This window comes from Ochotona princeps, chromosome 9, assembly GCF_030435755.1.
Source record: "Ochotona princeps isolate mOchPri1 chromosome 9, mOchPri1.hap1, whole genome shotgun sequence".
Classification (NCBI taxonomy): Eukaryota; Metazoa; Chordata; class Mammalia; order Lagomorpha; family Ochotonidae; genus Ochotona; species Ochotona princeps.
Genome location: NC_080840.1, coordinates 16,647 through 27,314, shown reverse-complemented (window position 1 = coordinate 27,314; position 10,668 = coordinate 16,647). Strand labels below are relative to the sequence as shown.

The 10,668-nt window shown below is 59.0% G+C and overlaps 1 protein-coding gene across 1 annotated transcript; it reads left to right on the top strand.

Moving 5' to 3' along the window:
• The first annotated feature begins 496 nt into the window (after positions 1–496).
• Positions 497–2,071, top strand: LY6L (lymphocyte antigen 6 family member L). Its single transcript, XM_058668876.1, has 3 exons — positions 497–624; positions 700–816; positions 1,785–2,071. The coding sequence occupies exons 1-3, from the start codon at positions 552–554 to the stop codon at positions 2,069–2,071; spliced, it is 477 nt and encodes a 158-aa protein (XP_058524859.1). The 5' UTR covers positions 497–551.
• Positions 2,072–10,668: the final 8,597 nt, after the last annotated feature.

The following is a 10,668-nucleotide window of genomic DNA, read 5'->3' as shown; positions in this document are numbered from 1 at the left end:
GGATTATCCCACCCCCGCTTCTCTCTACCTGGCCCTTCCTGGGCTCCTGCCTGCCCTGAGCTCTCTGTCCAGACCCACCACCCACAACCCCTTCTGCCACTCCTCCCCCTTGCAGCCCCTGACTTCCTGGTTGCTTCCCCACATAATCCCAGCTTCTGGGCTAAGAGCCAGTCCCCAGCATCCCTGCACAGTGTGCTCTGCTAGGAAAAGGACCCTCAGAGCTGAGCTGCCCTTGGGGGGGAGTGCTGCAGGTGGGGAGGCCAGCCCTCCTCTACCCACTGGCCCTGCGACTCAGCTCCGCCCCTTCCCGGGTCTCCAAGGACACCTAGCCCCTCAGGGGGCCTTCCTTGAGCCAGAGCCAACCGAGATCTGTAACTTCCTCTCCAGGACAGTCAGCCTGAGCAGGTGCAGATGCCAGAGGAGGGCCAGGACTGCCCCAGGCTGGGGATGAGGGTGTGGGAGGGGGCCGAGGCCAGGGTCAGGCAGCAGGTACAGCCAGAAGCCAGGAGGAACTAGGCAAAGCCACTTCCTCCCAGGAAGGCCCTTGTGCCATGGAGGGACTCGTCCTGGTCCTGTGGACATCCCTGCTGCTGGCTGAGGAGACGAGTTGTTTGAAGGCGCCAGGTGAGCAGAGCTGCCAAGCTAAGTGGGGGCAGTGGTGGGAGGCAGGCTGGCCCTCACTGGGTGCTTTGCCCACAGCCCAGAACCTGAGCTGTTTCCAGTGCTTCAAGGTGTCCAACCCCCGCCGCTGCCTGCCCACGCCCTGCGCTGCCACTGACCACGTATGTGTGTCCCACCAGGTGCTCATCCTGGCGGGTGAGTTCCAGGGTGGGTCACAGGTGTAACAGCCCTGAGAGGTTAGAAAGCGACAGGCAGGCCCCGACCCAGCCCCCACAGCACGACAGGGAGCGTCTGGAGGAGGCCCATGCCGGCCATGCCCACTGGCAGGATGGGCCACAGCTGAGGGCATGCGCCCCCTCCCCTTTTAGCCATGGCTCTGTCCACCCCAGGATAACCTGTGCATGGTGGGGTGGGTGGGGAGGCAGCTACTGGTTGCGGGCAGGGAACCTGCTATATATCCCTGGCCAGAGAGGCAAGAAACAGGGAGAGAGAGAGACAGCCCCCTGCAGTACAAATCAGTAGGCTCCAACCTGCAGTAACGTGATACCATGTAACACACTACCAGACATGTGAAACATCAGGCTGCTACATATGATATGCTGTAAAATGTTACCACAGATCATACAGTGTAACATGCTACCATAGATCATACTGTGTAACATGCTACCATAGATCATACTGTGTAATATGCTACCACAGATCATACAGTGTAACATGCTACCACAGATCATACAATGTAACATGCTACCACAGATCATACAGTGTAACATGCTACCATAGCTCATACATGTAACACGCTACCACTGACCATACAGTGTAACATGCTACCACATGATCATGTAGACCCCGCCACAGCACTCCTGACCACTGCCTGGGACATGGGGCTGGGGACGGCTGGGCCACATTCTTAAGGGTCAGCGCCAGGCAGCAAATTCCAGGGCTGGGTGCCCAGCTGTGCTCTGGCTGCCACCTCCCGTCCTACCTCGTTCCCACTGCCAGCCATGGCAGGAGCATTCCGGGCCATGGCCAGCAGCTGTTTGGGGCCTGCCTGTTGTGCCTTATTTGTGTGGTGGTGGGCAGGGCAGGGTGGCCTCAGGGCAGGGACAGTGTCTCGTGCACATGTGCACTCCGGGATGCTGGGGCCATGGCTGTCTCTTCTGCAGGGCAGAGGATGATGGTCTCCCTCAGCAAGCGCTGTGCACGCCGCTGCCCCAATACCAACCACGTATTCCAGTGGTCGCCAGGCCCTGAGATCCAGGGCAGGATCTCCAGGCACTGCTGCTCCGGGTACCTCTGCAACCAGGCCCCGCCCACGGGGCAGGGACGGCCTCTGCTGCTCGCCGGCCTCAGCCTCCTCCTCCTGGCTCTGCTGGCCGACTCTGGCCTCCTGCCTCCAGCTGCTTGGCCGGCCCTAACCCTCTCGCCCCTGCGTTCTGCCTGCAGGGGCTGACCTGCATGCCATGACCACTAGCCTGGCTGTCCACCCCAGACCCTGCCCCAGGCTCCTCCAGGCCAGCCACCCCAGGGCCTGACCCTGCACACTCTGCCGCTGGAACTGTCGCAGCTGGGCAGAACCAGTCCACAGTGCTGAAGCCACATGGGGGACAGAGATTGCTCCTGTGGCCTGGGGACACACTGGGTCAGAGGTCCTGGGAGGGCCTACCAGCGACTGCGGGTTGAGAAGGGTCAGGGCTGAGGGCTCGGAACTCCTGCCAGAGTCAGGCAGCAAGAGGTGGAGCAGGCACCTGGCACATGGAAGAGAAGAGACCACAGAAGGCTAAGATGAAGCTTTCACCTTCATAGGGGCCAGCCCAGGCCCAAGCACCTGCCCCCCAGCACTCCACCCCTGCTCAGCACCCATGTCCATCTCAGCCCAGGGGCACCCAACGGCCACCCTGGAGGGCCCAGGAAGCCACAACCACTGAGGCAGACGCTGTTCGCTCCCGCTCCCATCTGCAATCGGGAATTCTGAGCCGGTTTCTTTTTTTTTTTTATCATTCAAAGACTAGCTTTATTCTTTTTTTTAATTTTTATTTATTATTTCATCCAATTTTTAAATTTCTTTGACAATATGATACATATTGTATTAAGCACACAATGATCTTGCAGTACAATTTCAGAGCAGACAAACTGGAACATAGAGGTTCAACACTGGTATACGGTATTTTCTTTTCTTTTTTTTTTTTTTTACTTTTTTTTTATTGCATTTCATTTTTTTTTTAATTAATTACATTGCATTATGTGATACATGTTTTATGCACTGGGATTCCCCCGCCCCTCCCCACACCCTCCCCCCATGGTGGATTGCTCCACCTTGTTACATTTCCATAGTTCAAATTCAGTTGACATTCTTTCATTGGAGGTATTTACCAAGCATAAAGTCCAGCATCTTATTGTCCTGGTAAGTTCAATGGTTTCTTGGTGAGACCATCTCTGGTCTGAAGGTAGAGCCGGCAGAGTATCATCCCAATCAATTAAAAGCCCCAACATATTATTTCCAACCATTTACAACATTGTGGCATTAATTGACATGGTATTGATTAACCAATATGTTAATAGGAAAATGCAGGTTCTCAACCACAACCTGTGACTTCTTCATAGACATTTCAATTTTGGTTTATATTCAACCGTGTTCTATACACCTTAAAATGGCTTAGATTACTATTCAGCTGTCTCATGCCTATTTTAATTTTAGTATTTAGCAGTTTATAGCATTGAAGCACGTTTTCGCTGAACCTGGCTGTTTTTCAGGTGGTCTAACTCTATAATTCTAACAGGATATATGTCAACAGTTTAGGTGAGCATGTTTAGGAGGGGTGTGCAGAGAAATCTTCCATACCCCAGTGAGGAGTGACTAATCTTTGTGTCCCACCCAGTGAGGTATAAGTGCATCCCCGCTGACCGTTTCCTATCTGTTTCTAAGCTTTCCTTGTTGTTTTCTATCCTAGTTTTGTTTGTTTGTTTGTTTGTTTTGAGGGGTTTCTGGAGCACTCCTGATGGTTATTACGAGAGGGGGTGGGGACCCAAAGTCGGAACCAGGCAAGGACCAGAGAAAGCTCCTCTCCCTAGTCCCAAAGGAAGTTTACTGTTCTTCTATTTCTGCGGACCGCTCAGGGATCCTGGCTGTTGTTCCGATGACCTTGGATCCTGCAAGGCAGGATTTGGGCTTCTTCCATCCCATGTGGTAGATCCAAATGGGGGTGGTTGACCTCAGAGTTCTTGGTCTCCGAAGGCACTGCATTTCCCCGTGGTCTCCTTGGCAGTAGGGATGTAGTCCTCGGTGCTCATACTGATAGTCCTTGGTGAGGCTCTGGGAGTCTTCAAGCTTGGGATACAAGCCTCCTCCTGTCCGCCTCTGAGCCGGTTTCGACATCCCTCTGCCCCACTGCCTATCCCTACATGAGCAGGCAGGACAGTCGCCATCAGTTGCTTCCCTCAACCTGGGTGGGGTCCCGGGTGGCCTGAGACCGAGGCCCTGGGCTCCCAATGCTTGTCCTCAGCACAGGGACCAGGCCACAGGCATAATCCCCACTGGACATCAGAGATCAGGCTGACCCAACAGACCTCCACACAACAAAGGAGGCTGGAAGGGAGTCCTGGGTGGCTACCACCTGCTGAGCGGGACACGGGTGACTGCCGCAGAGCCCCTGCCACGCAGTGATGGATACGGAGGGCTGCAGCCCCCGCTTCCTGGCCTGGCTGCCCTGCACGTGGTTCCTTGGATCACCTGATATTCTTGCCAATCTCCCTGGCCCAGAGGCTCCTCCACATCGCCTGGGGGCTCCTGTGGGGGGCAGGCCAGGCCAGGACAAGAAACACACACAGATGTGCACCACATGCCTCTGCCTCTGACCTGGCACAACAGGGCAAAAGGCACAGGGACAGCAGAGCAACCAGCAGTTAGACAACACCAAACAATAAAAGACCCAAACTGCACACATTGCCAGTGAGAACCCACCCTTCACCTCAGACAGCACCCACCCTCCACCTCACAGACAGCACCCACCCTCCACCTCAGACAGCACCCACCCTCCACCTCACACACAGCGCCCACCCTCCACCTCAGACAGCACCCACCCTCCACCTCACACACAGCGCCCACCCTCCACCTCAGACAGCACCCACCCTCCACCTCACACACAGCGCCCACCCTCCACCTCACACACAGCGCCCACCCTCCACCTCAGACAGCACCCACCCTCCACCTCACACACAGCGCCCACCCTCCACCTCAGACAGCACCCACCCTCCACCTCACACACAGCGCCCACCCTCCACCTCACACACAGCGCCCACCCTCCACCTCAGACAGCACCCACCCTCCACCTCACACACAGCGCCCACCCTCCACCTCAGACAGCACCCACCCTCCACCTCACACACAGCGCCCACCCTCCACCTCAGACAGCACCCACCCTCCACCTCACAGACAGCACCCACCCTCCACCTCAGACAGCGCCCACCCTCCACCTCAGACAGCACCCACCCTCCACCTCACACACAGCGCCCACCCTCCACCTCACAGACAGCACCCACCCTCCACCTCACACACAGCGCCCACCCTCCACCTCAGACAGCACCCACCCTCCACCTCAGACAGCACCCACACTCCACCTCAGACAGCACCCACACTCCACCTCAGACAGCGCCCACCCTCCACCTCAGACAGCACCCACCCTCCACCTCACACACAGCGCCCACCCTCCACCTCACACACAGCACCCACCCTCCACCTCACACACAGCGCCCACCCTCCACCTCACACACAGCGCCCACCCTCCACCTCAGACAGCACCCACACTCCACCTCACACACAGCGCCCACACTCCACCTCAGACAGCGCCCACCCTCCACCTCAGACAGCGCCCACCCTCCACCTCACACACAGCGCCCACCCCCCACCTCAGACAGCACCCACCCTCCACCTCACACACAGCGCCCACCCTCCACCTCAGACAGCACCCACCCTCCACCTCAGACAGCGCCCACCCTCCACCTCAGACAGCGCCTACCCTCCACCTCAGACAGCACCCACCCTCCACCTCACACACAGCGCCCACCCTCCACCTCAGACAGCACCCACCCTCCACCTCAGACAGCGCCCACCCTCCACCTCAGACAGCGCCCACCCTCCACCTGTCTGCCCAGTCCCCGTGTAGCAGATCCTTGCTGTGACCCCCGTGTGCACACTTGCCGTCGTACACATGCCCCCACACCCCTCTCCAGCTCGACCTTTCCCAAGTCAGACGGCGACTCTGCGTCCCCCACTTGCCTTGTTGCTGGTGTTCTGCAGCAGGGCATCCCCTGCTGGTCTCTGTGTTTGTTCCCCAGGATAGGGACTGGGTAATGTTAGGGCCTCTGCTCCAAGGGGTCACTGGAACACAGACCTCCAAAGGGTCTAGCAGCTCACATTGGAGCCCTGCTAGTACCCCCAGGAATGGGGGTCAAGGGAGCGCAGGGCAGGCCTCTTCTGGGCCTTGGCCTCCCGTCTTGGGACCACATGACATGTCAGGGCCAAGGGGTCCTGGGGCTTTGCTGTACTATGACCCACACTGGCTCTTCCCAAGGCCCAATGCACAGTGGACCTGTAGGACGGGCACTGGGCCTGGACAGAAGACTGCCAGGGATGGGTACTCTTGCATCCTGGGCATGAACCGGGAGCTCAGCCACCCAGCTAGCCCTGGCACAGTGCGTTGGTTCTCAGGCCTGCAGAGCAGCCCCAGTGCCTACAAGGCCTGGTGTGTCTCCCCTAGTGCCAAAGAGCCTCATCTCTACGTGACCCCAGGGAAACAAGATGGCACCATCCTGATGCTGGGGAGCTGGGCAACCCCTACAGTGACAGCCTGGTCCATAACCTCCCACCACCACTCCAACTCAGTACTTCCCATGGGTGTGGGGCTCAAGGGCAAATCTGTCACTAAGTCAACACAATGTCAACCAACGATCAAGGCCACTGGGTTACACATGGTGAACAGGATGGCGGCCCACAGAAGGGCCCTGGGCGTGGACCAGGGCGGGGATCAAGTTGTTTTAGAGAAAGACTGACTGGCCAGGGCCATTTCTTTCACCTGCCCCGGCCTGTGGGAGGTGGGCATTCCTGACCCGGTTAGGGTCGGCCCTTGGTTCTCCTACTCTGCAACTCCTGGAATTCCCTGCCTGAGACTGCCCACTGCTCCTGTACACGAGTTTGTATTTCCCAAATAAACCGGAACTGCTTGGATGGAACCCCTGCCGCGTCTGTTTGTCTCTCGCGCACCGGGAGGCTGGCTGGCAAACAGCAGGCTCACCCCCTCCAACAACGGGGTACTAGAGAAATCTGGGGGGGAGACACCCCACACAGGGGAATCTTCCTGACCTGTGCCCAGGGGACCCCACAATTCTGTACCCACAAAGGCCCAGCCATACCCCCGGAGGACAGAGGAGCACCCCACACCCCCAAGGGCCCGTGTGGATGTAATTGGGCTCTGGGGGACTCTGCTAGATACCCAGCTAGCCTCTCAATTGGGTGCCCTTTCGTGACCACCTCTCTTCACCCAAGATGCCTCCGTGTCAAGCTAACAGCCAGCTTCTGTCCTTGTGTGCCCCAGGTCCCACCCTGTTCCTGGGGTCTGCCAGCAGCGCCCCTGGTCGACAGAGCCCAGATCAGTAGCATCCAGCACAGGGCTGTCCTTGGCGCTGACAGGGCAAAGAGCAAAGCTGGCAGGAGGAGGCCCATGGGGCAAGGGTCTGCAGCTGTCTGCCATGCACTCACCCACACCTGCTGTCTGCGTGCTACAGACCCCAAGACTCGGCTTCTAGAGTCACGCTCTGCCTGCCAGACGTCCAGGGCTCATGCTCGCCCCTCCACCCCATCATCTCACAGCCTGGAAGCTGCTGAGACTCCACGGCCTGGGAAGACACCCCAAAACCCCAGTGCGGCAGGCAGAGGTGACTCAGCCTAGGAGCGAGCCCAACCTGGGATGCCAGCAGCGTGGAGTCTGGCTTAGCTCACCATGCCCAGTGCCTGCTCCAAGCTGGGAGCATGAGAGGACACCAGGCAGGACCGGTCCTGTTGGCATCTGCGCCCAGCCAGCTCCCTGCTAACGCACCTGGGAAAGCAGCAGAGGAAGATTTTTCTGTGTCTCTCTTGCTCTTCACCTTTTACACAAATAAATAAATAAATCAGTATCACATTTGAAATTCTTTTCTTACCAGAAGACAAGAACCTCTGTGCGGAAGGATCATATAGAACGTTCTAGAATACCAATGAAGGGCTACCGAACCAAGCTCAGGACGTGCACCTGGTTCAGGACCCACCAGTGACTGATAGCAGGACAGAGGGATGTGGAGTTGGTTTGCAAGGCTGGAAGCCGGGGCTGGAGGGCAGCGGCTCAGTTCCTGCTCTTCTCAGCCAGTCGCAAGGTCCCATGGATGGCACCGACACAGAGCAGGGTGTGTTCTTGCAGTCAGAGGTCAGGCCAGGGTTTCCAGCAGCACAGGCAAGCCAGGCCTGTGCCAGTGCCGCAGTGGCTGTTGGGAGTACACGTGGCAGAAGCGATGCCCCTCACAGGTGTTGCACTAAAGGTGGCATGAGCACCTCCCAGGCTGGGGTCACAGGGTGATGAATGGTCCCCGGGGAGTTCTCTTATGAGCACATGCAGGAGGCAGAATCAGCCCAGGGGCTCCCAAGGAGGCCTGTCCAAGGATGGGCCACTGCCAGCACGGTCACAGGCCCTGTGTGACTGCGCCACAGGTTCCATGGCCCCGGTCCCGCTTGTTCAGACTGGCATTTAGAAGGGGGAAGCCAGGGACAACCCCACAGTTTCCCCGGGAAGCCTGGGCCCACATGACCATCTAGCCCACCCCAGCGACTGTGGGGGCAGGAGCGCGAGCACAAGGGAGTGAGACAGTGAGCCGAGCTCTGGGGACTGACGGGCCTTCAGGACCTGGGCTTGCCCCAGTGGTCAGCCAGGAACTGCTCCTGGGTGGTTGGCTCCCGCTGCCTCCCACCCGCTCCATGTTCCCAGGGCTCTCCCTGGTGGCCCTGACAGGCTCCGGTCCCTCACTGTGGCTGCCCTCAGTGCCGAAGCGGGGCACCCAGGGTTCAGGGTTCTGCAGCCCATCCCGTGCATGGTCCTCTGGAGCCTCACCAGGAGCACCCCGGGGGTGGCGTGGTCCCCCACTCCATCCCGCCCTCGAGGACACAGCCGCTGGACCAAGGCCAGGCATCTTGGTAACAGGAAGAGAGCCACGATACATGAAGTGGCTTCTGAAGCCAGAACAGAAAGAGGATCCCCCACACTGGGGGAGGGGACCTGGTTAGGGAGCCCACTGACCCACCTGAACTGGACACCCAGAGAACATGTCTCTGCCCCTGGAGCCCTGGCTGGAGAGCCCTGATGCCCTGTGCCCAGGCCCTTTCGCCCTTGCCTGCCGGCCCCCACAGCTGCCCTGGGGGCCCTGCACCCTCCCTCGCCTCTTGGCCACACTCTGGTTAACACACAGGGCTGTTGCCCCTGGAGACAGCATTTCCATCCTGGAACAGCAGCAGCATGCCTGTCCCCAAGGCAACACCTCAAAGCAGGGGACCCCTCCCCTCCAGCACCCTCCTGCCCAGCCTTGGGGCCAGCAGTTGTGGGCCTGGGAGGGAAAAGCAATAGAGGGTAAAGTAGGGGGAAGACGGGGAGGAGGGGAAGGGGAGTAGAGAGAGAGAGGGGGGAGGGGGGAGGGGAGGGGGAGGGGAAGGGGAGGGGAAGGAGGAGAACGGAGCTGGGAAGACAGAGGAACAGGGAAGGAGGAAGCGATGGGGGCAGGGAGAGGGAGCAAGCAGGGAGGGGGGCTCCTCGGTCTGGATACCTGATACCTCAGCCACAAGCCCCTGTGTCACTCTGCTGACGCCCTGCCCTCAGCCAGTCTCTCCACCCCACACCCTGACTCCCCTCCCAGGGCACAAACATCATGGTCCCTAGGTCGAGGCCTGCAGAGGCGGGTGGCTGACAGGTGCATCCAAGGTAGTCAGGTGACTGATGGCTACACCGACATACAGAGGACTGACAGAGATTGGGAACCCCACAAAAAGACACGGGGGGGCCAGACGATGATGACAGGTGATCAACGGGTGGTGATGACGACGACAGATGAAGCCGAGAGATGCTGAAGCATCAGGAGCAGAACACTGTGTCAGGGCACCTGATGGCACTAGGAAGTGGCAGTTCGCTGCTCCCAGAGCGTGGGCAGGAGCTCCACGGAAGCCCAGGACTGCCATGGCCCAGCTGCACTGGTTCTGGGGTGCTGTTGTCTGCGTCCCTTGCTCTGTGCCTGCTGCTTGGCTTCACTCAACCCATCTCACACACCCACACGCATGTCTCCTGGCACACACAGGCTCTCCTGTCACATGCCCGAATGGCATGTCCTAGTCATGGGAGACACACGTGCTCACCCATCCCTGACCTTAGGACTTCGCAGCAGAGAGGGACCCAGCAACAGCAAAGCTGATGCCTACAGGTCCAAACTCCAGGTGTGAGTGGACAACACCTGTGCAGCAGGTTCTGCCCCCAACACCCTTAGCCCCACAGCTGCCACAGCAGGGCTCCGACTGCACCAGGCCTCCCTTCCTGGCTGCCATTCATCCGCCTACCTCTCAGCAAAGGGCCTTAAGGGGACAACTGTGGCATCCTCCACCTGGGCCTGTGCTTGAGGGGGAGGGGGACATAGTAGTGAGCTCCCCAATGCACAGGGTCCCCAGCCCAACTCTGGTAGCCCTGAGGCTTGGGCTCAAACTCCGAGGCTCCAGGGCCAGCAGCAGAGAGGAAACCCAATAGATCACTGGGGACAGGTGCAGGCTGGCAGGGAGAAGCTAGGAGGGAGACGAGTCTGGCTGCCCAAGGGACGGGAGTGCCAGAGGAAAGCACTGGGGGATGGGAATCCAGGGTAACCACGGCAACAGGGAAGAGCTCCCTTCCTGATGAGTCCTGGTCCCAGGGTGCCTGGAATCCTAGCCTGGACAGAACCACAAACCATGCTGCCCAGGTGGTCAAGCGCCAGGCCCTGCCAGTCAGGACAGGAGCT

What these genes read in the sequence shown, in the direction of transcription:
- LY6L (XM_058668876.1), top strand. Translation starts at nt 552, where the DNA reads ATGGAGGGACTCGTCCTGGTCCTGTGGACATCCCTGCTGCTGGCTGAG. An exon ending in GAGTTGTTTGAAGGCGCCAG is followed by an intron (nt 625 to 699) that starts GTGAGCAGAGCT and finishes CTTTGCCCACAG; the next exon opens with CCCAGAACCTGAGCTGTTTC. An exon ending in CCAGGTGCTCATCCTGGCGG is followed by an intron (nt 817 to 1,784) that starts GTGAGTTCCAGG and finishes TCTCTTCTGCAG; the next exon opens with GGCAGAGGATGATGGTCTCC.